Source organism: Pungitius pungitius, chromosome 8 (genome assembly GCF_949316345.1).
Source record: "Pungitius pungitius chromosome 8, fPunPun2.1, whole genome shotgun sequence".
Taxonomy (NCBI): domain Eukaryota; kingdom Metazoa; phylum Chordata; class Actinopteri; order Perciformes; family Gasterosteidae; genus Pungitius; species Pungitius pungitius.
This window is the reverse complement of record NC_084907.1, coordinates 11,623,219-11,650,296: the sequence shown is the minus strand read 5'-3', so window position 1 is coordinate 11,650,296 and position 27,078 is coordinate 11,623,219. Positions and strand designations below refer to the sequence as shown.

Sequence of the window (27,078 nt, the reverse complement as noted above, 5' to 3'; positions counted from 1 at the left end):
TAGCAAAGCCATCCAGAATCCGGCCGCGGCCGCACTGGACGCCCCGGCGGGCCGGATTCGAGTTTGACATACGTCCAAATGTCAGAAAATAGGGGGAAATGCCACGAATTTAAGTTACAAGTGGCTGAGGGGGCTAATGTCGCAATTTATTGGTGGTTATGACACACACACACACACACACACACACACACACACTCCCCACCCCGTCCCTCCCACCTCCACCTCCAGCACCACCTGGAAATGCGTCGCGCTCCCTTTAAGTGGGAGGTGAGCGACGGGGCGCAGCGCGCGGGGAGTGAGCGCCGGGAACCGACCGCGGCAGTCGAATAGAAAGTCACCGGGAGAGAGAGAGCGAGCGAGGGCCAGACTTCGCATCAGCCACGCCGTCTTCTAGAACCAACATCCTCCACGACCTGCCCCCCTCCCTCCCTCCCCCCCTCCCTCCCACCACGGCTCCCCTTCCCCGCAGCGGAGAGGAGTCCGCGCGCACGCACCGAGCAGCGGCCCCAGCGTCCCGAAGCCGTGCCGTGCGAGGACTTAAAGCGGGAGAGGAGGAGCAGGAGGGCGGGCGAACTTTCTTCCATCCGCGCGGAGGGAGCCCAGCGGGACCGGTGAGTGGAGCCGCGCGCTGATACCTCGTTTGCTTCAGAAACTTTAGTGTCAGCTGCTGCGGGTGCGCAATGTTTGGTTGTGACTTGGATCACATCCATCCTACCCCCCCCCCCAAAAGAAAATCCAAAACAAATTCAACTTCCAACTTCGCTTTCCTCCCACTAATCCGCTCCCTAAACTCCTCTCGGCTCTCACTGTCTTTGTGTGGAATCTATTTACTTTGCTTTCATGGCTGCAACGAGGATGATGACGATGATGATGATGATGATGGAGATGTCCGAGATGCAATTAATGAGGTATCAGTACAATATGCGCAGGGTGTCATTCTACCGAAGGCCGTAATGTTCTGGTTCAGTTCTTGCGCTTCAGAGTGAAGGACACGTTGTCTCAATGGCCGAGGGGACACTAATGGCTCGGGCTGTCCTCGCAGGTGCTCTTTGGTGTCTCTTCACAGCGCCGTATTCAATCAGAGAGAAGTTTAGTCAAACTCCTGGTAACCGTGGCAACAGTGCTCACGCTGCTGCCCCCCCCCCCTCTCCTCGTTAGTGGTCCTCTGACAGGTCGCTCGCTGCCTGAGGTGTGTTTCCAAACCCTCTGGATAAACAAATGTTTCGTTTGTTGCTTGATTTAGAAAAATAATGGATTCTTCTCTTGTGAGTTTGTGTAGACGGGAGCAACCCATCTGTTGCATGTGTGTGTATTATTGTCAGGGTGTTAATACGTCGCATTACAACAGCGGTTAGGCCTTGCAGGGACTATTCGGTTAAACATTTTGGACAATGTCTTGTGGCTTTTTGGATTGGCGTGATGGCACACGTTGTGTAGCACAATGGAGATGCCAAGAGGCACGATTGTGTTTGATCGCATTGACAGCGCTTTGAGGTGATTTTAAGATTTAAAAATAAGTACATTTGTGTCGCTGCATCCATTTCTGTGCAATGTTTGACTTTGAAGTAATCTGAAACTATTCTGATTCAATTATTTTGTCATGAAATGCATACGGTCACAAACTATTTCCATGTTATTAGTATTCAGTAACAGACCCCTTTTCAAAGTAAGAATATTGTTTGATTTCAATTTTTTGAAAAAAAATAAAAATAAAATTGTCATTTTATTAAGCTCTTCCACAGGCATTCCAACATTCCTCACACTCACGTTAGACTTTTTGAATTTGCTACATCGCTTTCCTAATGACTATGTCATGTGTGTGTGTTGAAGTTACAAAGTGTGTGTGTGTGTGTGTGTACACCATTTCCTATGTATGGGCAGTCTCCATGAGGGCAGCAGAGCGGACAAAGGTCCCCCCCCTCTACTCTCCTCCTGACCTCCTATATCCTCTCGACATTGTTCTCTGATTCCTATTGAACCAGGAGTCTACAGAGAAACGCCACAATGCAGAATAATGGTGTTCCTTTGTATGTGTGTGTGTGTGTGCGCGTGTGTGTGTGTGTGTGTGTGTGTGCACTCCTCAGCCTCTCTTTTTTAGCGCAGTGTGAGGCCCAAGCCAATCACACACAACAATGCTGGGTTCGGGGAAGCCGTATGATCTCTTTAAATAAAGCCCTCCGGCTCGCCATTGTCTCCCCGGTGAGGATCGCCAGCTCAAACGCCTCTGGTGCACACGGCGACGGGGGCCACGTGACGCCTCTGACGGGGGGGGGGGCCCTCTAATTAATCATTTCATGGCTTATTGAATATGCCACTAGAAAAGGGAGAGACGCTTGTTTATCCTCTTTCCTAAATGAGTCATTTTGCCTTCGTACAATACACATCATGGTATTGATGAGCGACAAAGAGCTGAATTATGCAGCTTTTCTCCTGTCTCAATCGGAAATGACAAATGAATCCATGTGTAATGAGTTATTAGATAACCTGGATGTAGATAAGAGTCACTATCTGAATCATGAAACACAGTTTGTACTCCAACACCTGCCATGCTACTTTAGATATATGGTGTGCTCTTTGTGTGTGTGTGTGTGTGTGTGTGACAGCGGTAATGCCGTTCTCTAGCCTACAAAGCTGCAGATTAGACTTGGATTTAAAACGTAGTGTGTGAGATGTCACTCTGTGCGTTTTACAATCTGCCAGCTGTGCTTCGGATGTGCACTCACTCGCTTTAAGCTCATATTAATGCGCTAATAAGGCCGAGGTGCGCGTGTGTATGTGTGTGTGTGTGCGTTCGTATGTGTGTGTGTTTAACGACCGTTGTAAGTCCGTTTCATTTGACGGACGGAGACCGGGAGTCTTTCTAATCCCTCGAAGGCTAAAAAGTACATAGAGAAGAAAAGAGCAACTTTTGCTGAACTCCTCGGGTTGCGTGCTGCGCCGAGGGGATGCATGCGAGCGCTCGCTCAGCACGCATTTGCCAGAATGCAAGCTGCCACAGGACCAAGGCGTGGAGAGGGAAGCCTTTGTCGCCAAGTTGGCGTGCGGTTCTTCTTTTCTTCTTTTTCTTCGACGCTGGCGTTCCTCCAGAACTTTGGGTTCCCCCTCTTTGTTTTGGCGCCGACATGAAGAAGCAGGTCCACGCAAGTGACCCATCCGCCTCTTCTTTGGAAGGGTTTTGAGAACGAGCGAAGAGGAGGCGTAGCTCAGTGACCTGATGAGGCCCGAGGGCCCTCATCGCCACGACGACACACTTCAGCTTCCTCCTCCCCAACATTTCGGCATGGCAGCCGCAGATTTGCATCGCCACGGGAGACGAGCGCACCGATACAGATGTTTCGTTGTCCGCCGGTGACTGAGGAGCCATTATTTTTTTTTTTTTTTCAGTCTTTTTTTTTTTTTTTTTCATCACCGCAGCCTATTTGTTTATTTGGCATTAGAGCGTGAGAATTCACAAGCGCGCCGTTGATGAACGTAATAAACATATGGAACCTTCCTGATACATTTACATCACGCTCAGACAAAGACACAAAAGTGTAAGTTGACTTTTTGTTTTCTTCTTTCTTGACAAAAGCCTCTCATTCTCTACGCGGGTGCGTGCGTGGGCTCATTTGCAAATGACAGCGGCATGATTTGCATTTTTCATTCAAAATCAGTGAAATCTAAAGCAACAGGAGGCCGTTATGCGCCTTTGGACATGTCGGCTGCTTCTTTGACTCTTTGACACCTTGCGGTGCAAAACGGGACGGTCCGTCCAACCCTCTGAACTACAACAGGACTCTGGCTTAGCGTTTGGTAACTTTTGGTTCCTGATAGATGGAAATTAAAGAAAGAAGGTGTCCATCCGCACCTGCTCAAACAAAGTTCTTGAAAATGGAGTCAGTGGAATACCTGCGCCCCCCCCCCCCCCATCGCGTAGCCTCGCCCATTCCTGACATCAAAATCTAAAATAAGCTGGATCAGAAAGTATAAAGTTGCCAGTGGAAATAGACCGAAACGCACCAGTGCATAAGTCATACATGCTTATGTCATGTTGCATTGAGACGGTTCCATAGCCAACATCCTCCACCCCGGGGGCTTCTGTTGTGTATATTCTCCAGGGGGGGGGGGGGGAATCTCTCCTGCAGCACCCAAACTTGAGCCCATTGGTGGAAATCCATAAAATGCATAGATTTACTGAAATGAAAGATTTTGTAAACTTTTGTTAGGGACTATTCTTCGTGGCAGATTAATCTACCTTTGGTGGGATAAATAATTGGTTTTAGCTGTACAATAAATAAACGAGGAGCCTTATCCTTTTGCAATACAAACTGACTACGATGCATCCATACACAAACTGTCATGTTTGTCACCACTACATGATGCAAGACCAATATTTACTTTTATTTATTTTTTCGTCCCCTGAGGGAAGCGTCTCCTTGGCTGCTGACGTCCACGACGACGGGCTGCGTATTTACGCTGCTTCCACACCTCACATGCTGTCCCACCCCCCTCCCTCAATCCAGAACAGTGTGTGTGTGTGTGTGTCTGTGTGTGTGTGTGGCCAGCGACGTTGGGCATGATCTCCAGCTTATTGGAGCTGGTTAAGACTTGGTTAAGCGCGGCTATACTTGGGAAGCGTGCACGTGCACACGTCTGCGCGCACGCCGCGGACCCCCTGCGGTTCCCTCAATGCTGGGACCAGAGGGGCCTCGGCCGAGTCACCTGTTGCACTCCTTACTGCTCTAAGGCGTTTCCATAGTAACACCTGCGAGCCCTGCCCCCCCCCCCCCCCCGCCCACTCCCCCCCTCGGCAAACATAGACCCCCTCCACCGCCGCTACAAACTCCATAAAACACAAACACACACACACACACACACACACGTGGGTGCTCTGAAGAAGCAGCGGTGAAAGGAGTGAGGATATAAAGTGTGCCGGGTTGAAGGAGAGAGCGTATTGTGAGAGTCGGGGGCCGCCTTTTGTGAGCGCTGGCCTGAAGGGGGGGGGGGGTGGTGGTGGTAAGTGGCCTTCATACACATCCTTTCTTCCCTTTCCCTCTTGTTCTATCTCTTTATTGGGAGTGTGTTTTGTCTTCGCCCCCCCATCCCCCCCTTCCCTCCTCCTCCTCCTCCTCTCTGATAAATGCCACAGTAGCCTTTCGCTAGCCGCCACAATAGTCGACCTGTTTTGAGGAGAGAGAGGGGCAGAGAGAGAGAGAGAGAGAGGGATGAGAGGGAGGGAGGGAGGGAGGTAGGGAGGTAGGCATGAAAAGAAAAAAAGAAATGGTTGCTTTTTAACCTGCGCTTCTGAAAAGCAGAGAATAAAGGGGCCGGAGTCCTGTTCTCCTCCCTTTTCTCCCTCCTCGGTGTCTTTGTGAAGGGCACGGTTGTGTCATCGGCCTATTTATACGTCTTATTTAGAAAGCTCTGAGAGCGGGCGGCCCCAGAGAAAGGCCTGTGAAGTGCATCGGAGCAGACATGTTCAACATAAAGACGCACGCTCGCGTCACGTTGGCGCTGCGCTTTAAGGGGATTTCTTCCTTTCGTTTCGTGCTTTTTTTTTTTTTTTTTACTGTCAAAGACGAGCTTATCGGTAGAAGATGTTTCACAGCGTTGTCCTCTGATGAAATCCGAAGAACTCATGACGTTAACGTGGAGCCCATCTGATGAGTACGAGTAGTTTAATCCATCACAATAGACCAGAGGTCACTAACTGAAGGACCGCGGTCCGGACCAAAAGCTTGTGATTTAAACGGGACGGCGCACTCATCACCTGCACGGCTTTACTCGTCAGGTCATACCCACTGCAGCACTAAACCAGTGTCTCATATGTTCAATGAGCTCCTCCACGTGGGGAGAACGGCCCCGATGCATTCAGGTACACGTTTAAAGTCAGGAAAAACTCGAGCTCAATTCACCCAAAAGAGTGGATATATATTCTGTTTAATTGTTTTTGATTGATTATTTATAATTCACTGAGACTGTCGAGTTCAAATGTGAAGCAGAAAAGAGAAAGAGGTCGGGCCCTCTGAACCGTGCGCCTGGCCTTCCACCGGCTGAACACGATCCCAATTCAGGACGACGAGGCCGCTTTACTGTAACACATTAGCCGCGACATAATGCCCGCTGCTCCGCGAAACACGCATCCCATAGCCGCGCAGCGACAGAGCGCTGGGGGCCGTTGAGAGTGCAGTGAATTCAGTCGGTGATCATTGGTGTTGATAATCTGATCGTTTTCCCGTATCTAAGCAGGCGCTCCCAGCACAGCTGCATCAGTAAGAAGGGCTGCAGCCTACACCGCTGTACGTAGACTCCTGCTGATCTCAGACGGAGGTCTTCTTCTTCCAAGTATTGTCGGAGTCCTCTTGGGCCGCTCGTTGGGTAAACCCGTTTTGAATAAACATGACCTGATAGTATTGCAAACAAATCCATATGAAGTAAAAACGTGTTGTTGTGTTGGCCCGGGGAGGAAGAGGGAATATGAAGAGTGAATATACAAAGCAACAAGTCTACGCACATATTTTATTTATGACAATACGCTGGATCAAATGACACAAAATCATTCCAGGACCAAGCTTGAAGGGCAAAACCTGTGATGTCACTTCGGTTCTGGTGGGATCGTCTTTCTATTCTACATTATGTGTCAATACAATATACAGAAAGTGGTCAATGTAAACCATGACAACGGGTTACGGATAGCTGCTTGTTCCATCCATTTAAAGTTCATAGATGTTCTGAAAAACTTTGAATTGGAGCTTTAAAAATAATAAATAATATAACATTTTTTAAACAATAAATTAGTAAAGTAACCAATTAAAGGATTATTAATTATAAGTAAGTCTTACTTGTTTGTATACTGTAAACTGACATAACTATTTAACTGGTATTAATGATGGATTGTGTTGCCATATTTACATATTTACTGCAACCAATGATCTTTTCACCAGGAAAGAAGAAACGTGTTCTGTGATGCACTCGCAGCGACAAGTGAAAGGTTGGCCATTCGTTCCTGGTCCACTTTTTTTTTTAATATGACTTCTCCTGCTATTGATGTCACATTTATGGCGGAAGTGTGTGTGCGTGTGTGTGTGCGTGTGTGTGTGTGAGAGAAGCGGGCCTCCGCGGGGCAGCCCCTAAACTCCAGGAGGAAAAGGGAGTCAAATGTATTCTTTGTGACGTCTCTATCACTCAATCGCAGCGCTGAGTTCCCAACACTGCTCTTTGTGCTACATAATGACCAGCGACCGCAGAACAGCAGCACCTTATCAGAGCTGTGGTAGGTCTCCTCAGCGCACACACACACACACAGGCGGAAAACAAACCAAAATAAATGAAGACACTTAAGTGCGTATTTCTGATGAGCTTATTCTTTGGACTCTGCACTATATGGTTCAGCACCCTCGACATCAAAAGGCCAAGAGCAAAGAGGAAGGGAAGGAGGAGAGGGCTTTGTGTCGCTGGTCCTGAGAGCTCATTCTCTAATGAGAGAGTGTGTGTGTGTGTGTGTGTGTGTGTTGGATGTCTTGCCGACCTTTCTAATAAAAGAAATAATTCAAGTCCCCTAATATACAGACACACACACACACACAATTCTTTGAGACCACATCTATCAGTGTGGTCCGAAGAGTATTTCATGTTCTTTTTTTCACCGAAAAGCAGAAATGTACTAAAAGCCCGTCTAGTAGTGGTAGTTAGAAGGTAAAGTAACAAACATGTGCACGTTAGACAGAACGATCAGAGACCCTTTAACAACCAGTGCGCATTTCTTCCTCCGGGTTGATGCACATTTAAAGGACCACACAGGTGGCTCCATCACAGTAACACATTGAATCCAAAGCCATCGTCGAGCAGTTACGTTTTTCACAAAAGGTCCCGATTTTTCTGTGTTTTAGTCAGGCGGAAACCTTCGGTTCTACCAAGAAACGTGCAAGCGTCTTAAACCTTGTGTCCCGTCCCCTGACCAGGAGTGTGCATGAGAGCAGGCTTACAATGATTGTCACGTCGCTGCTACTACAAGAGCCGTATTAGGCTTCACTCCTCCAAGAGAACGACTGCGATAGAGGCTTCACATGGACGTATGTGTGAAACGGAAAGAAGGGATCAAACCGTAAACGTCCCGCCCACAAGTTATCCATTAAAGCTCTGTCCGGCCTAACGACTCAATCATGAATTAAGAATAGAATAAGAATTTAAAATATTTAATTGCATAATGTTGGGCCTGCAGTTCCTTTTTATTTAAATTGACACCTAATTTACGATATTTGTTGTCAAAGAATATTGTATGCGTAAGGATTTAAAAAATATATATATATATATAATAAATCGTCTTCTTCTGGTGGAGACATGAGCACGACTTTGTCTTCTTCCATTGGCCTTGAATGTGTTGGACCTCAGTTGACTCCTGCTCAGGGGGATGAGAGAAACCATTTCATTGCATTCAGAGTGTGTACTTTGGAAGTTACCAAAGCAGGACGTGTATGTTGCACCTTAAAATAACCCAAATGCTCACAGTGGACCAGTCGTTTTGCTTTGTGCCTCCGCTGTGGTTCTGGATAATCATTTTTACACAACCTTGCACTGGGCTTCCTGTTGACTGTACAACAGCTAAGCAGCGCGCTCCAAGTCACTCTGAATGGCTGCCACTGAAGCTACCAAGTGACACCTGACGGCTGTGGAACGCCACGGGTGAAAGTCGCTTTCCAGCGCTCCCCTGGCCCCCCCGCAGAGCCGCAATCAGCCATTTCTGCAGGCCTCCTCCTTCCCTTGAAAGAAGATGGAAGAAGAACCGTCTAACTCCATGACGCCGTCCACGAGGGCCCGGGGAGCCCTTTAATGGCGGCGGCGTCGGGCAGCTTGTAGCGGGGACACGGCACGTTTGTCGTCCGACTCAAGTAACCCCGCCGCCTCCGTTCCTCCGCCAGCGGCTCCACACATGCCGTGTCAAGGGAAAAATCCGGTGGTCCAAAAGTGTAGTCGGGCTTCACAAAGAGCAGTAGTGACCCAGCAGAATGATCACTGGACCAGAAGGACCCTTCATACAAGAGATGAAGTACACACTCGGCGAAACACTTCTTTTCCTTTCCCCCCACAGAGGAAGCAGCTAGCGCTCTTTCCATTCATCACATATTGGAGTTCATGGCGGCCTATTAGGGCCGCCGGTGTGGTTTCTTTTCAGAGCTCAAATATAGATTTAATAAGCACCGGGGAAAAATCTTTAATGAAGGCTTTTGGAGGCATTAGTGGCTAATTAGGCTATTGTGCCTCCAACCGGGTTGAAAATGTGACCAGCTCCCCTCTTCTTTAGTTAAAAAACCCACCTCAAACAGCCGCCACAATGGAGGTGTGATTCTATCTCTCCCTGTTGTCTGCGTGTTCCTTTTTAGTTCCCGGCCCTCAGCGCGCAGAGCCGGGGGCCGACGGCCGGTTTCAGTCACATGTCCCGGAGATCATAACGGAGGATAAAGCCGACTTTGTTAGAAAGGGCATTCATCGGGCAGCCCTTATCGCACCGCCATCGCACCTGTTAGTGGGCCGGCGTTCGCCCGGTATCGCGCCCACGCCGGTTTACCTGGCACTCCATGCTAATTATGCAAATGCAGGTGGGATTTGAAGAGGCTCTTTGTGCTTCCCCTTCTTGAGGGGGGGGGGGGGGAGGTGTTTTTAGCGGGTTGGCCGGTGGGGTCAGGGGTGACAGGGGAGTAGTAGAAAGACAGGCGTTACCAGTGAGGGAGAGCCAGTCGCCATGACTCGCGTCGGCAGGTCCGGTCCAGCAACGGAGGGCCGGTGCAGCTCATCTCGTCCGCCCCCCCCCCCCCCCCCCCCCACCAGGTCAGTACGCACAGCGGCACGCCGCAGCAAACGGACATAATGGCACATCTTCGAAAGCTTTTTAAAAAAAAAATTGAATCCTCTTCAAACCTCTGAGCACACGTCCTCCTGAGTCCCGCGAAAAACTTGACAGCATCATCTGACTCCGAGCAGAGCCCCGCCCCCTCGCCGTCCGCCAGCATCCTCAATGTCCCGTAGCCCAAAAAAAGAGAAACGTAAAGGGCAGATTTGAACGGATCTCTCCATGGTGCCTCGGTCTGACAGAAGCTCTCCGGGCGCTGCAGAGCAGCCGGATTGCTTTATCACCCGTAAGCAAACGCTGCTGAGCGTGAAACCGCTTCCTCAAACATTTGTTTAGACATCAGCTCGCACTTGCCTCAACACGACTGCTCAGAGGGGGTGGGGACCTACTGCAGGAGACTGTGTCAAAAAAGACACAATGGGAGAGAAAAACCCAAATCTCATTCAAAGTGCTATGGAAATGTGCAATGATCATGGTGCGAGATATTGTGTGTGTGTGTGTGTGTGTGCGTGTGCCTCATATGATCGATGTTCCTGCGATGAACCTTCTGCCATTACAGCTGTCAGTCTCAGGTTTAACAATGGGAACGTCTTTGTTTACCACCAAGTAAAACCTCTTTTAGATGTCTGACACTGTGTCCTGCTGCTCCCAACTGTCTCTGTCTCTCTGTCTCTCTCTGTCTGTCTCTGTCTCTCTGTCTGTCTCTGTGTCTGTCTCTGTCTCTGTCTCTCTGTCTGTCTCTGTCTCTCTGTCTGTCTCTGTGTCTCTCTCTGTCTGTCTCTGTCTCTCTCTGTCTGTCTCTGTCTCTCTGTTATTCCGCCTCGGGCTCTAGCTGGAGAGCGGCAGTGACGACGTGAACCCAACGAGCTGCTTGTGTTGTGTTGGAAAAGATCTCTGAGAGAAACAAGACGAAAAGAAAGGGAAGAACAACAGGACAGATTTGCATTGCCAATCCCCCGGGGGTGGGGTGTGGGGGGTGGTGCGTGTGTGTGTGTGGGGGGGGGGGTGTTAGCTCTGTGGTTTATTTTTTCACGTGTTACAACTTGTTGGCTAACTGACGGTTTTGTGTGAAGTGATTCTTGCGTTGTGGGAAGTGTAAGGTTACGGCGCTTGGGAGAGGAGCAGATTTTTATCTTGAGAGGGGGGCGGCATGTTCTCCTCGGCCCACTGTCAGCCTGCGTCGCCTCCCTCTCTGCTGCTGGAGCGCAGCATCTGCTCCTGCAACTAAATCCGGAGACAGTTAGAGGAACCAGTTGCGTATTTGTTTCCACTGGAGTGCCACATTGTTTTCACACATGCCAAACCGACCGGGGGCAACCGGGACATCACTGAGGTCTCAGTGTGGCCCCTGGTTCCCTGGTTCCCTGGTTCCCTGGTTCCCTGGTTCCCTGGGTCAGGGGCCCGCAGAGAGAGAAATGTGTGAGGCAGTGCTCTGCAATTGATTCACACTGGACCATTAGAAATGGGATTTAACGTGGAACCGTTGCTGTACGTCTCGTCGTGGTTTTCTTTCTGTAACAAACTAAATGATGCTTTTTCCACATAAAGTATATCATCATGATATCTTTGTCATGCAATGGTGATTGCTGGGTAATATGTACGTGGGCAGACTAAATGTACTGTCCATTTGTAACCGCCTCAGGCCTAAGAAACGTTTGCATTGAACTTCTGACAAATACATCTTCTAAATCCTCTAACAGTATTATCACAATCCCCTCTTTGTTTGTCCCTCGTGTCTCTGAGGCGACTGTGGTAAGAAGTCCGCTGGCTTTCTTCGCTCCCTCTGAGCTTTGAGATGGAGTTTGTGAACCTGAAAGGCTGAAGCAGTCTACAGGTCTCAGTGGACCTTGGCAGAGACTGAGCGCTCGGGGGACAATTCTGTGCAGTTCGTCACTGCCACATTGTTTCATTTCCCCTTGCAATCGGAGTCTAAGTGTAGTTTCTTTTTAACACTCACACTATACACACTATAGTTCTATATACATCCATACATCGGCTTCTTTGTTTCTCTCGTTTAACTGCTGGTAAAATATTTTTGTTAAGTTTGACATATTGGTCACTTTTTGCTTTGTGTCAATGATCGCAACCCTAACCACACCCCTTTCTGTTCAACAAAACACACTTAATCCTCAAACAAATAGAAACAACATCATCTGAGTTTATCTCCACACTGACAGAAAATGAGAACAGAAGTGAAAGCGTTTTATTTGTTGGTCTCTTTTTTTGCTCCACTTTTATTTAGCTCAACAGCTGCTGCGAGGTCGGTTCTAATGTGATTTCTCTTTGGCTTGTTTGCCAGCGCCGGTAAAAGTGGAAGGACGCACTCGGCCTCGATGAGATGAGAAGAAGTCAATGCCATGCAAATCATCCGTCGCACACAAACGACACACATTCGTACGTACGCGAGGTCACGAGTGCATGTTTGAGTAGGCGAGGCCGATGTGGAGGGGGAAGCGATGACCTTGTTTGGAGTTCTTCATTGTTAGAGCTAAAGACGCTAAATGCATTGTTAGGCGACAATGCAACAACGTTGTGCGAGTGAAACACACCTTGACGCATTCCTTGCTGTCAGTGGGTCTTTGGATCGCTGAGATTCAGGGCATACCTCGGCGTTGGGTGACACACACACACACACACACACACACAGAGTCGTGTGAAAGCCCCCTGCGGCAGCTAGACCAGTACTCTGTGGAACGTGGGGGACGGCAGGAATAACTCGCCGTGGGACCAAAGTTAGTGTATCAGCCAGGCCCTCCCCATCCCCCCCCCCCCCCCCCCCCCCACACACACACACACACACACACACACACACACACACAATCAGCCCTCACGGTGGTCGCTGGTGCAGTTAAACAGCTGCTCACTTCTCCATCCTCATTCCTCCTGCAAAAAAGTGAGTACAGTACACATGCATCATCTTAGCATCAACAGGTGTGTGTGTATTCATAGTTTTCACTTTTATTCCCATATTAATTCCAGTAGCAGCTTCATTCATAAACATTGAGATCATTTCGCTGATGGGTTTGAATTTATTTTGTTCGCTGGGAAATTTACATTTTTGGAAACATGACTGTGAAAAATATCTCACACACACAGATAATTGTTATTCAAAGTCGTTGGCGCCCCCCATTGCAGTTGTACTTGATGTCAGACAGTTACCTTCAGCAGTGTGACATTTTTTTATTATGAGGCAGAGCTTGAATTCATCCATGTGCCAAGTTACTACACCCCCCCCCCCCCCCCCCCCCGGGGTTTCAATCATGCCAAACTCCACAAAGATGTTGAATGTTGTGGCATGCATGTCGGTGCACACCTGGTTTTCTCTCAGTTGGTACTGGACTGGAAGTAACAAAGTTTGTTTGAAAAATTAAGTGGATCAGCTTGTTAAAGCTAAAGTTAAATTACAATTTATAGATATATCTATATTTCTATCAAAATATTTGAATATTTCACTCTGATATATATCGGGTTCATGTTTTACAGACATTTGGTACACTTACAGCTGTGGTCTCGGCAGTAATTGCTGTTTTGTTGGGATTAGCAGTACCAGCAGTGATATGCTACGTCGATGGAATTGGTTCATCCTGGGTTTTGGTATTGCTGTTGAAGTTGAGGGAGTTTAGTTGGACGGTGCCTTTTCAGTACAATTGAAACGCTGCGTTTATGAGCCACTGGTGGCGCTATGGAGCTGCCTCTTTTGTTTGCTACGTGCTCTCGTTAGCGCGCTAGTGACGTCATGCTAGCTCCGTTATTCATCCCAGCAGGACTGTGCGCTAGCTGCCGCGGCCACTTCCTGGCCCCGAGGCTTCCTGGAACACATCGTGGCGACACGCGCCGACTCACAAGTCACCTAATAGCTAGCTACCAAAACATGGCTGTAGACAAAGTACGTTTGAAACAAACTGCTTCGAATTTGAGGGAAGGAAATGCCCTGATCACGTTTGTTGGGGTTCTGTCATTTACATCAAACACAGCACCTGTCGTTTTTTTTAAGAACAATTGTGTCGAGCTGTCAATCAGTCGGTCAGAGTGAGTTAACTTGTGCAGCTCTTGGTTACAGTTGATGAGGAAGGATGAAGGTGTTGTTCTTGGTCTCGCTGTGGGTTTTTAATTGGTGCAGCTCGCACGTAATAAACGCGCACGCACGCACACACACACACACACACACACACCCTGAGGCCTGGAGCCGTGGACCCTGGCAGACAGGTGGCTTTGTTCAGAAACAAAGTATGCAGGCCGGGTGAGGTGTGGGGAGGGTGAAGGGGGGTGGAATCATTATTATGCTTTTTGCGGAATGGTGGCGCTCCGCTTTTTTTTCCGCCGTGTTCCCGAGTTGGTCGGCACATTCCGCTGGCATTGTTATCCGGCCGGTTTCCTGCGGCCGGGCGGCTTTTGTCAGCCTCTCCCCATTGTCCCGGCTTCCTTTGTTCCAACAATGGCTTTTTTTCTCAGCCTCTTAATATATATGTGCACTTTTTGCCCTTGTGTGTTTGTTTTGTTCTGGTGTCTGCAGTGTTTTTCTTTCCTCCCGCTGCAGAGCTGGGAAATAAAAAAACACACACACAAAAACACACACACACGCACAAGTCGGAGTGGATATACTCAAGTTCACTGTGGTTCAAACCTGTCCTCTCTTCCTTTCTCTCCCTCACTGAAGCAATGTCTGTCTCCCTCCGCTGTGACTATAATTTACTGTCACACACACACACACACTCAGACAATATGTGTGGCTGCGACTTTAGGTGGTGGTAACACAATCTGCACCTAAACCTGGACCTTGACTTCGGCGGAAACCTAAAACGGCGTCTCTCACACGTTGCCATGAAGTGTCAAACACCAGAGCGCCCCCCCAAACACCCCCCCCCCCCCCCCCCATGTAAAGAGTTTTTTTGGGCCATGTTATCACAACCTGATCTGCGTCAGCTCAACACACGGGTAACGACAGCTCAACACATGCTGTGAGGAGCAGGATGCGGCGGCAGTGACATCGCAGTCTTATAAGAAGGAAAGTCTACAGTTGAGATGATTGGCACCAAATTACAAAGACAAGTATAATAAAACGACTTTATGTAGTCAAATATTTAACTGCAAATAGAGCCAGAGTTCAGGCAAACCTAAATACCTTGACCTTTCATTTGTCTGATACTTAAGATAAGAGGGTGGACGTGGTAAACATGATACAGGCTAAATCAACTAAATAACATTGTCATCATTGCAAATAACATTGTCATCATTTGCATGTTATCATTCTGATGTCAGCGTGTTATCTCAAGCAGCACTGCGGGCTCACAGCTCACAGACCCGCTGTGGACGCTTGGTCTGCTCTAACAGAAGCTGTTTTAACTCGTTCGTCTTGATAAGTCGTGAGACGTCATGAGATTTGTTTTCCCCATGTGCAACGCACAAGCGGAGAGCCCTGAAGGGACCTCGTTCTTCCTTTTGATCCCAGCCCCATGCCGCAATTATATCAGCAACCCAATCAAAACGTGCCGCGGCTAGCGGCCGCACCTTCGGCACACCCCAAAATGACACCGAGCTTTGTGTGCTGTCGTTTGTCTTTCAACAGAATGGTTGAGCCCAGCCCCGCAGCGCTGCACCTCCCGTCCAGCGGGGATGTCAGCATGGCGCGTGCCGGTGTCAAAGTGGAACAGGACGAGGTCGGCAGCGGCGTTGGAGTCATAGCCCACGGCGAGCCACTAAAGAGGTCTCTTTCGCGGGATTGGTCAGAAAATCATCCGCTGGAGGCCCGCCAACTGACCCCGCCGCTCTCACGCTCTCCTTCGGTAAGGATACAAGGGTCCAGAGAAGGGTTTTTCTATAGACATGACCCGGGCCAAACCGTTGTTTTCTGTGCCCCCAACAGGAGGGCTCTCTGGGTAAGGAGCAGCCCCACAGGCAGAGCCCCATGGGACCGAGGGAGTCCAGGATGCACGACAGACCAGAAGCACAATCCAACTTCAAGGAAGGTTCGTCTCGACTTAACGCGCTGATGCTGATGTCGTTAGAGCTGTGATCGCACCCAGCCGTCCCAGTGTCACTCATCTGAACACTTTAACAAAGCAATAAGTAAAATGGCTCCTTAGAAGAAGAGCCATTGCTGTGGGGCCCGAGAGTTTGTGTCTTTTCATCCATCATTCATAATTCGGAATAAACGGAAAAGACCATATTTGTAATGTGGAGGAGGGATGCATACTCCACTTTGTCTAGTTGGCTGTAAATCTACTAAATTAACATGCTGACCAAAGACTTCTTTATAAGGTTTACTGTCGTAATACATCAAGTGAAAAGTAGAGACATTTTCTTGTAGACTTCTATTAAGTCCGACTTCTTTTTGCAACCACAGGTGTCGCCCCCTGCTGGTCAGTAGAGTAACTTTTACGTTTTTCACTAGGCTCAAAGGCAGGTTGGGGCTCGCTCTCCACATATTGCCTCTAATATTTAACGTGCAAACAGTGATCAATCTAAACTGAAGTTGATGCACTTTCTAAATAAGCGTTTTCTTTTAATCGGCACGCAGAGACTGACTTACATTTGGACCCGCATTCAATTCACCTCAACAAGCTCTCTGCAAAAAACCTCAATATTGGATTTGATACCTTGGTATCAATACACCGCAACAGTGTGTCTCCTGCCTGCACACACACACACACACGCACCATTTTCACAGGGACAGAGTCCCTATCGTATGTGTTTCCGTGCACTGCATTCAGCTTTAAACAATGCAGTCGATTGAAAAATCGATGCGTAGAAGTGACTGTTTGTCTGGCGAAAGCGAGGGTGTTGTTTTTCCTCCCTGAATGGGTTTTTGGAGGGATCAGCGTGCTTTTTGTCTGATTCCGGTCAATCCTCCCCACGAGGAGTGAAAGGCTGCTCTCCTGAGCTGTTCAGAGACTCCCCCCAGCCCCCCAGTCTTTCACCCGCACTCCCCCCCCACACACATTTCTTCTCTCTCTCTCAAATTCTTTCCACTCGCCGACCTTGGATTGTTCTCTGTCTAAATATCGATCCACTCGAACACTCAAAACTTCTCCCGGAGGCGCAAACAACCTCTGCCCTACGGCACCTTGAACGCCCTCTTCAATCAATGCCATTAGGGACGGCAGGAGAGGCCCAGAATGCAGTTTTTAGTGTTCGATGGACTTGATTTGACGCTGTCAGAGTACCTGTTTGTTCTGTTCACAGTAATGCCCACAATTGAGAAGCTGCTGAATTCCAACTGGAAGGAGAAACTTCTGGATAAAAGCTCGGTGGAGGCAGGACGACTGAAAGGTCAGCTCTCAGACACCAACAACACCTCCATACGCCTTACGCTCCACTTAAATACGCACATCAATTGTGCAAATAACTGCCATTTCTGTTATTATGTGCAATGAACGGTTACATAAAACGACTTACAAAAGGTACCAGTATCTCTAAATCGGAGTCAGTTGGGACGTAAAGCAAACAGATGGTACCTGTCCCACCGACAAAAGCCACACCATCTGAGCAAATAAATATTCATTCATCTCTAACTGGCCACGGGAGGCAAAATGTATCACTTGTAAAAAAAATCCAAATCCAAAAAGTAATTCATTAGAAAATGCCGAATGCTCCCCATCTGGCCTTGTCCTTTACGTTGGCCTTGTTGGGTACTGAGCAGGTAGATTATAACCTCTACATCTACAGATCAGGCTTCGTAGGCTCAGACGTTGTCCCCCTTTCCTGTCAGCAATATAAAATGTCCGCGACAATGCTGCGTTTTGATGACTGTATTAGTTTCAAAATAAAACCCACAGCTGGCATTGCTGACCTGAAGTTACCTTCAGGTTGGGCTGAGCTCTATTTAGTAAAATGTGTGTCATGCAATGGTAAATGAAAGGTCATGTGTTCAAATGCAACCCAACGGGGATCACGGTTCAGTTTGAATCCTGACCCTCTGACCCCCCCCCCCCCCCCCCAGGTACCCCAGAGGCTCTGGCAGAGAAGGAGCTCCAGCTGTTGATGATGATCAACCAGCTGAGCGGTCTGAGGGAGCAGCTCCTGGGAGCCCACTCCGAGCAGAGGAACATGGCCGCCCTGCTGCTGGAGAAGCAGCAGCAGCAGATGGAGCTGGCTCGGCAGCAGCAGGAACAGGTACCAGCCGGGGGGGTCGGATCACGAACCGGACCCAGATACTATAGAATCCCAAGAAACTAGATCAGGAACTAAAACGCGTCTGTATTCAGCTCTCAGCACACTGAACGTGTAAAATGGGGGTTCCTTTAAAGTGAACTCGAGCAGTTGAAATGTTCCTGACTTTCTAAGTCTTTCTCGAAAAGTTCTTTATTTGTACATATTCTGCTCATTTTAAGATTCCTGCTTGAATTTTGATTTTCCACTGTAACACGTTCACATGCTTTGATGTTAAAGCATGTCACTTTTCTCATATTGTCTGTGTGAATATCCCCTCCTGTCTGAAACCTTCATTTTTAGCGCTGGTCTCTTTAAACTAATGTTTTTGGTACTCCTCTTTAAAAAAACGTGCAAGTTGTTATTCCCCAGCGTTTCCCTGAATGAAGCCCTGACCACGGTGTCACCTGTGTGCACTCTGTGTGTGACAAGGACCACGTCTCTGTGTTCTCAGATTGCCAAGCAGCAGCAGCAGCTGATCCAGCAGCAGCACAAGATCAACCTGCTTCAGCAGCAGATCCAGGTCAGCCCCCCCCCCCACCCCACCCCCCACACACAGGGTTCTTCAATAAGACAGTCAGTCATTGCAGCGCCCCGGCCTCTGAGGGACGAGCTGTCATGTGTTTGTCCCAGCAGGTGAACATGCCCTACGTGATGATCCCAGCTTTCCACCCCAACGCCCAGTCCCTGGCTGTCACCTCTGACCCCCAGATGACCCTTCCGCTGCAGCCAATCCCCTGCAAGCCAGGTCAGTCTTCCGTGCATCCTTAGAGAGGTATGGGGGCGGGACACACCCTCCATGAAAACCATCAATTAATTTTCCCACAGGAAAGAATGTATATTAGAATTTTATTTTTTCATTTATAAAAAGGTATAATTAAATTTGTACTTATTGCAACCAGGAATTGACACATGAAGAACACTCTCCGAAATATATACACAATAAAGTAACAAAAATAAAACCACATAAAAATAAATTCAAAAAAAAATGGATGAAAAAAATGGAGGGATAAGGGATGAGGGATGCTCATTCTTGTCCTCTGAAGGCCACGTTTACATACAAGAATAATAAAGAAATGTGGATTATTTAGTTTAATAATTGCTTACAATGTTATCAAAACGGACTGATAAGTATCCATAACAAAAGGAACCGTTTGATAAGAGCCAACAATAAAACCTAAACTACAATACCCATCCCCAGTGTCACCCTTAGGAGCTGCGAGAAACTTTAGCAAATTGATACACTTCAACCCAAGTCCCGACTTTAACGCAAGTCGTCTTCAGTTGCGACTGACTTGTGGTTCACACACTTAAGCTTCATCCGGCTCTGGAGGCTGTGGCTATGGAGGCTGTAGCTCTGCAGGCTGTAGCTCTGCAGGCTGTAGCTCTGCAGACTGTAGCTCTGCAGGCTGTGGCTATGGAGGCTGTGGCTATGGAGGCTGTGGCTATGGAGGCTGTAGCTCTGCAGGCTGTAGCTCTGCAGGCTGTAGCTCTGCAGGCTGTAGCTCTGGAGGCTGTGGCTATGGAGGCTGTGGCTATGGAGGCTGTGGCTATGGAGGCTGTAGCTCTGCAGGCTGTAGCTCTGCAGGCTGTAGCTCTGCAGGCTGTAGCTCTGCAGACTGTAGCTCTGGAGGCTGTGGCTCTGGAGGCTGTGGCTATGGAGGCTGTAGCTCTGCAGGCTGTGGCTCAGAAAGCCGCTGCTTTGTGCACTGCTGCTTTCACAAAGCTTACAAGCTCTGCTCTTGGTGACCTTGTTTTTATACTCTTTTCAAACCTAAAAGACACAAGGCCAGTCTCTCAAACATTGTTGGAGCAATTTAAGGATAGGCATTCATTTGCTTTTATGAAACTTGTGTGAGTGCTTCATAGTCTTTTGACAGATGAATGTAAAATATTTTTGAAGGACTGTTGCATTGTGTGGAAGAGGTCAGCTATAGACAGACTATTAAGGCTGTCTTTTCTTTGAGGGGAATGAAAAGGAAGAAGGGAACAGTTTTCTTCCATTTGGTTACTTGTTTCCTCATTTGCGTTTAACTTCACCATCGGCTTGAAGGCTGTATGATGAACGACAACAAACATGTCATTCATTGAAATGAATCGTAGCACAACTCTAGCCTAAACCTTAACTAAGAAAGTTCCATTATTTTGACCTTGGTGACGAGAGAGAGGCCTTCTTACACTATGAAATTAGCAGACATCTTTTAAACCCATTAAGCCATATTGTTTCTATTGTGTAAAGCTCACCCTTCTATATCTTAGGTAAGACAGTATTTATCTTCCATTGCTTCAGAGTGACGTTGGATTCAAGGTCATTTTCTCATTCGTGATGAAAAATTTTAATTTGTCATTTCAATGTATTGGTTCGAGAGAAATACTGCCTATAACAAACCCTGTAATAACAATAAACATTTATCTATTATCATGCAGAGAAATATGGAGACCTAAAGTGTTAAAAACTAGTCGTATATTCATGGATATACATATGTAGTGAAAGCTTAAATCAGTCTTCACACTGCAAAAAGAAGATGCTTTCCTCAAAATGGATTGAGGCCACTGATATCACCTTATAACGTTCGCATTTCAATCCCCTTTAGATGCTGAAATGCAAAAACGAAAACGTTAGCCGCTAAATGTCACGGGGTTTTTAGTCGACTTTGTTTTTTCATACCCACAATTTTACACCTTCCACAGCCGTGGACTATCCCATGCAGCTGCTGCAGAACTCTCACCCGGCCTGCGGCAAGAGGAGCGGCGGCTCCTTTCGGCAGGTAAAGTAGTACTGCAGTATACTTGTTGTTTGCCATCGATTCCATTGTTTTGGATGTGACAAACCGGTTTCCCGTATCATTGTAAGCCAAACAGTCTTAAGTAAACGCCTATATTCTATATACACAAAGCATCTTAGAGTTACATTGTTCATTCAATGTACACAGTGTGTGCACGCTATACACATATATATGTTTTCAGAGGATAAAGAAAGGGATTCCCTTCAGATCTAACAGATAATGCACTACTCTGGCTTTTGTTTTGAAGGCTTTTCAAATACACCACACCCTCAGCTCAGTGTGTGTGTGGTATATGTGTGTGTGTGTGTGTCTGGTGTGAACTTTATTTGAGCGGGAGGTTCTCAAACCAAGAAAGACCAACACAGCTTAGACAAACAAAAGAAAAGCTAGAATGAGGTGAGCACAAAGACAAGAGACCAGCGACGGCACAAAGGTGTGACCGATGCGCTCCGACATGCTAAATCTGCGCATAACTGGAATCCCTCGCCCCTTGGCATGCGCTCCCCGCCCCTGCTCACCTGCTCTCGCTGTGTGTGTGTGTGTGTTTAGGAAGCCAGTCAGCCCTTAAACCTGACCTCAAAGCAGAAGGGACTGGAGCGGGGCAAAACCCCAAGTCCGCAGAGCATGGAGCTGGGACCGCTGGCGCTGTACGGGGCCTACAGGCCTCGAGATCTCCAGAGAGAGGTGTCCTGCAGCCCGCAGAGATCGGCCCTCAGTGAGTCACGCATGTCGCATCGCCGCAGCTTCCCACAGATGCTTGAAACCTTTTTTTGTTTTGTTTTGCCTGGTCATTTAAAAGTTAAAGAATTGTACACATGGGAATATCTCCCCAATGTTTTTGGTAGTTGGTTACTCAACCCAAAGCTTTCACATTTGGTGTTTTTCCATTGAGGAGTACTACACACAATTTCAAAATTCACTCATTTTGATGACCATTGGTCTGAGATGGGCCACATCAGTGAAATCCAAAATTCAAAAGCATGAGTTATGTGTGACCTCATTCCATGTAAGGCCTGCAACTGCCTGAAAGACTATGCATTAGGGAAGATGACCCTGAGCGCACAAAGCGCTGGGTTTTTAGGATTCAGGTATATTTTCTGTCTCCCTTCAATAGAATGAATAGAATGCTTGCATTATATGGTTATCCTAAGTAAATTACATTTGAAGAATAGTAGCTCATGTTCGCAAATATTGTGTAAACCTTTCACCTTTTTGCCCTGGAAATAAATGAATTTAGGAAGCATTCCCCTTAAAAAACATCATAACCCTAACTCCACAAAAAGATGAATAGCCAGTCTGAATGAGTAGACCCACAGCTGCAGTGATCCAGCACACTGATGAGTCCTTGGCAACCAAATTTTAAATATGAAGCAGGAATTATGGGTAATATTGCTTTAAGGCGAGGCTCATTGTTTTCTGTGTTTCTCCTTGACCTTTGGTTTCCATCTTCAGCTTTCCTCGGAGACGGCGATGTGGTCACCCAGGCCATCCATGACGCCCAGCAGCTCCTGAGGGGCCACAGCGCCTCAGGGCGAGAGAAGGACAAGGAGAGAGAGAGAGACGGTGGTGGGAAGATGGTGAGACGATGACCGATCGCCAAAAAAATCCACACACAAAAACACACACGATGCCGCAAGGTTTCTGTTCAAAGCCCCTTTCATACACTCGCTGCCTTGTGTAACTTATGATGGCAGATTCACATTATTTTGACCTAAAAGTCGGAAAGACTTTCACATCTTTATCTGTGAGTTTTTTCCACTATTCTTATCTTTTTCTTCAGTCTTCCACGCGTATTTCAAACAAATGAAATGCCTCTAGTGTTTTTCTTTGTGTCTGAATACCTGTTGAATTTAAGCGCAACATTCAAACTCTTTGCGCTCCGTTTTCCGTCTCCTGAGGAAAGCGCGAGTCCTTTCTTTAGCTGCTAAATGCTCGTGTGTCGTCGCTAGCCGTCTCTGCCCCGTTGAGGAGGAAACTGCCCTCTAGTGGCCGTAGTATTGCAAAAGAGGAAGTTAGGCGACTTTCACTCGGGAGAGCGCTGCCTGAAACCTGAAACTCTTTGTCTGAGTCATATTTGCATTGTAACATAAGGTTCTAATTTCAAGCCCGTGATCATTTCCTAACTTACGGTGCCTGTGTGGTAGATGCGGCTTGGTCTGTCTGAAGCGTTACAAACACCAGTGATGACCACCAATAACGGCAGTCACCAGAGCTGTGAGAGGCAAACAAAGAAGAGAACAACAAAACCTCACTTCTACTTTTAACCTCGCAGAATTGAACCCCTCACTACTACCAATTTGATGATCTCATCATCGTACAGGAGAGCAGTAATCCTTACGAGGATACTCTCTGCCTCTGACCGCCATGGAGGGGTCCGATCAGCGGCCGGGTTTAGGGTTACAGGATCTGAGGCCTCGCACAAAAGCCCATTGTGACAGCTCCGTGGTATCTGAGTGTGGCCTTCTGCAGAAAAAACCCAAAGACAAAGAAGTTATGCGTCTGTTGTTTCTATTTTTAGAGATTGAAAGGGGGCCTTGATTCAGGGTCCCCTGACAAAGCTGGGATCCACCGCTCTTCCTCTTTTGTGCGCGTGCAGTCGTGTGCGACGGTGAAATAGTCTGCGAAACAACGACTTCAGTGTGGAGCCAACGCTGCATTCGGGGGACTGGGTTGTTTGTAGAATCCGTGAAAGCCTCCTCAACAACGCGGTTTGGATCTGAAAGGCCTGTGTCATTACTTTAGTTTTTGGTTCTTGTAAGAATGCTTTTCTATTCGAGTCTTGTGGTGGTTCATTCTTGGAGGTGGAAGCTTTGGTGAGAGCCTGGTGCCAGGGCAGCAGCTGTCGCAGCCTCACAATAACCACAAAGGCCTCAGCGTGGCATTGAGTGAGCCACCTGCCCTCCCTCGCTCTTTGTCCACGGTAACACTGTACCCTGTAGCTCTCCTCCCATCATCCCACTCCATCTCGCCGCCGCTTTAACACCAATACCAACGAGTGACCTATTTTGGTATCACACTCCGGTGAATGGGGGATCCGTCATGTTTTACAGCGTGGGAGACGGGGGGGGGGGCGATGATGGATACGCCGACGGCGTGGTAGTTTACATTCCCAACTTTCTCCTCCCCTTCACCTCTCCTCCCTCTCACAATAAACACCATTCTTCTTCCCCTTCCTTTGCATTTACTGCTCTGCATTTAAACAGCAGCTGATATGGTGAGCGTGGCGTGCCTTTACCTTAAATAGCGTTTTGGGCTTTGGCCCCGCCCCTGCAGCGCCAGTGGCCTGCTTGTGCCGGGTACATGTGTGACGTCGTCTCTGTGCTTCTCTTGTGTCTCCAGGAGTACAAAGAGTCTCCCCGCAGCGAGAGGATCTGTCACTCGGAGCGAGGTGAGGACCACCTCAGCAGTGACTCCGAGGGTAGGTGTCCCTGCAGGAGCCTGTTTGTTAATGACGACTCATCTTGTGTTTAATCACAACTTTCTACTATGCATTCTAAACAAGACGTTCAAACGTAGTTACGCGCTAACCTAGTAATGTATGTTATCTAGTTATCTACATAGTTGTGTAGCCAAAATCCCAAATTTGCTTCAGGGGTTTTAGTAGGAGTACACATAGAACCTCCTCTGTCCCACATCGGCATGCGTCATAACTACTAGGACCACTAGAACAGAATAGCAGTGGTAATGAGCTCCGTAGGGACACGACAGGTTAAACGGTAACAACAAGAATGAAAAGGGACCAAAACCCAGCAGTTTGGAGCGGGCTTGTGACTGTAGCCCTTCCTCCCTGCAGGTGCCCTCCCCGTCTCAGGCCCAGGCAGCTACGTTGAGGTGCGGCCCCCTCCCTCCTCAGGCCACATCAAGAGGCCCATGAATGCCTTCATGGTGTGGGCCAAGGACGAGCGCAGGAGGATCCTGCAGGCCTTCCCCGACATGCACAACTCCTCCATCAGCAAGATCCTGGGTGAGCCTTGCACGGGGTGGGGGTCTATTCTGAGACCCAGCCGCTCATATGTGAGGTCACCAGCAGCCACCTGCTTGTCCCACCGGACACACACACACACACACACACACACACACTGGCCTGAATCCGTTTCCTTGGTCCAAACATTTACATTCCATTCCACTACTGTGCTGAGCTTGTTGTTGGGAGCAACAACCCTTCACACAGACATATTACAAACTATGAATCTGAACAATTTACATAAGGGTACTACTAATCATTGTATAGATACTTCATCTCAATCTACAGGTCATATGCTGTATGTGTGAAGCGCACTTTTTACCAGGGACGAGGAACTCAACCAATCACATCCAACAATAAGGCAACCTATAAGGTCACATTTTGCTGGATAATTATTTTTGCCAGTATAATAATTGCAATGGTTTAATACCAAACCCTTTAACACATTACAATGTAATCATAAGGAATTGTAAGTGGTCTTTGTTGTGTAGACCAGGATCATGCAAGCATTTATGAAAACACACATTTTAAGCTAAACTATGTAAAATACTCATCATTTAAAAGAAGAAAAAAGAATCTCCCTTTAACAAAAGAAACGTGGGTCTCTCTGTGAGGACTTTGAGTACTTGTTGGTTTGGCTGAAGATAAAGGTACATTTTTATTGGGCAGTTAACTTTTTATGATGGCAACGATGTCAAAATGTAAAATGTTTAAACCCCCTTTTATGACATAAGTGCGGTTTAACAGCTGTCTATCCGTATGAAGCTTAGTATCTAACAACACGTGTGTTGTCCAGCTCCAAGCTAAATAACTGTAGTCATTTAGTGACCCAATGGGACTTGCCGGTCCTCAGGCTCGCGGTGGAAGGGCATGTCCAACCAGGAGAAGCAGCCCTACTACGAAGAGCAGGCGAGGCTGAGCCGGCAGCACCTGGAGCGCTACCCCGACTACAAGTACAAGCCGCGGCCCAAGCGCACCTGCATCGTGGAGGGGCGGAGGCTGCGCGTGGGCGAGTACAAGGCCATGATGAAGAACCGCCGGCAGGAGCAGAGGGCCACCTACACGCACAGGTAGGGGGGCCCGAGGCCGGGACCCGTTCCCTTCCTTTGGTAGTGCGTCCTAGTTGGAGCTGTCAGGAGTGATTTGTTTTTACTGATGCTCTTCGCCTCAGCCTTCATTTGTCGTTGCTTTTATTCAAAATGGCTTTCTTCTGAATTTCCCTTTTTCCAGTCATTTGTGTTATTGCGTTTGGTTAGCTAAGGTTGGCTAAACTAGACGGCCGCAGAAGATATATCAAGATTAAGTCATTTCAGCGCCTTTCATTTCCCATGAGCCTCGGGTGCCACGGTTACTGAATTCATCCACAGCAATTGACCCGTAAAGCCAAACTAAGATGGACAGCTGCATCAGAGAGTCTTTCGCTCTGATTGGTTGTTTTTCTTTGGACTTTGGAAAAGCAAAAGCTTTGAGGAGCACTGAAGCAGTCTCGTGTAGCAGGGTGGAGGGACATCTTGAGCAAATGTTTCCAAATGTCAACAAATGAACAAATGAATCCGTATCAACATCACTGTACTCTTGTCTCCCCCCCCCCCCCCCGGCTCCCATCTCTGCAGCCAAACAGAACCACAGCAGCTGCACTACCCGCACGCCAACGACCAGTACCCGGGCAGCGCCGGTGCGGTCTCCGTGGCATCCGTGCCCTTTCACCCGGCACTTCTGGAGCACTACCTGCCGCAGGTCCCCCCCGCTCTGCGTCGGGTGGAAGGCCAAACCACGCCCACTTCCCTGCCCCGAGAGAGGGAGCGGGAGAGGGAGAGGGAGCGCCCACCGTACAGCGAAGGAGAGGAGAGCGACGGGGGAGAGAGGAGCGAAGGGGAACTGGTGCTCCTGACGGACTGAAGCTGGGGGGGGGGGGGGGGGTGGAAGGGAGGGAGGTATGAGAGGGGAATGGTGCCTGATTGACAGTCAGATGAAAAAGAGGGAGGGGGGCGGGGCGTTCTCAGCGACAGTTGACAGCGGATGAAAACATTGCTCCTGCGTTAGGACAAATATGGAGAGGTGTGTTGAGAAAAAGTCACTTCTTTGTTGTTTTCATTGAACCGCTGCCCTGAACACACACACACGCACACACACACACACACATGCACGCACACACAGAGACAGATCCCTTCAGACAGCTGCTTTGTTTTAGAATACAAAGCGCAAAACGTTTTATGGTTCTGACAGACATAGCGTCCTGTCAGGTGTTTGAACCTGTTGGACCGGCTGAAGCAGCAGGTCATCGACGAGCGCTTTGTTGTTAGTACGTCAGCACTGCTCCCTGCTGGCAAAGGATGGTTATCAACAATGATGAG

General features: G+C 48.1%; 1 protein-coding gene and 1 long non-coding RNA gene across 4 annotated transcripts; one reads left to right on the top strand and one right to left on the bottom strand.

The window, feature by feature from the left end:
* Nucleotides 1-305: 305 nt before the first annotated feature.
* Nucleotides 306-26,623, top strand: LOC119229612 (transcription factor SOX-13-like). 3 transcript variants are annotated; one of them, XM_062563784.1, is made up of 14 exons: nucleotides 306-611; nucleotides 15,393-15,609; nucleotides 15,690-15,792; nucleotides 17,009-17,095; nucleotides 17,766-17,938; nucleotides 18,429-18,497; nucleotides 18,608-18,722; nucleotides 20,666-20,742; nucleotides 21,310-21,475; nucleotides 22,213-22,337; nucleotides 24,100-24,148; nucleotides 24,554-24,724; nucleotides 25,578-25,794; nucleotides 26,338-26,623. In XM_062563784.1, the coding sequence occupies exons 2-14, from the start codon at nucleotides 15,394-15,396 to the stop codon at nucleotides 26,621-26,623; spliced, it is 1,854 nt and encodes a 617-aa protein (XP_062419768.1). In that variant the 5' UTR covers nucleotides 306-611; nucleotide 15,393. The 3 variants fall into 3 exon arrangements, with proteins under 3 accessions (XP_062419768.1, XP_037346056.2, XP_037346054.2); XM_037490159.2 differs by having other exon boundaries at nucleotides 307-611; nucleotides 18,611-18,722; nucleotides 24,100-24,178; XM_037490157.2 differs by having other exon boundaries at nucleotides 307-611; nucleotides 24,100-24,178.
* LOC134132259 (uncharacterized) lies at nucleotides 22,859-24,102 on the bottom strand. The gene is made up of 3 exons (XR_009956796.1): nucleotides 23,996-24,102; nucleotides 23,099-23,223; nucleotides 22,859-22,972 (listed from the first exon to the last, which is right to left on the bottom strand). It is a non-coding gene; the product is annotated as an uncharacterized LOC134132259 (long non-coding RNA).
* Nucleotides 26,624-27,078: the final 455 nt, after the last annotated feature.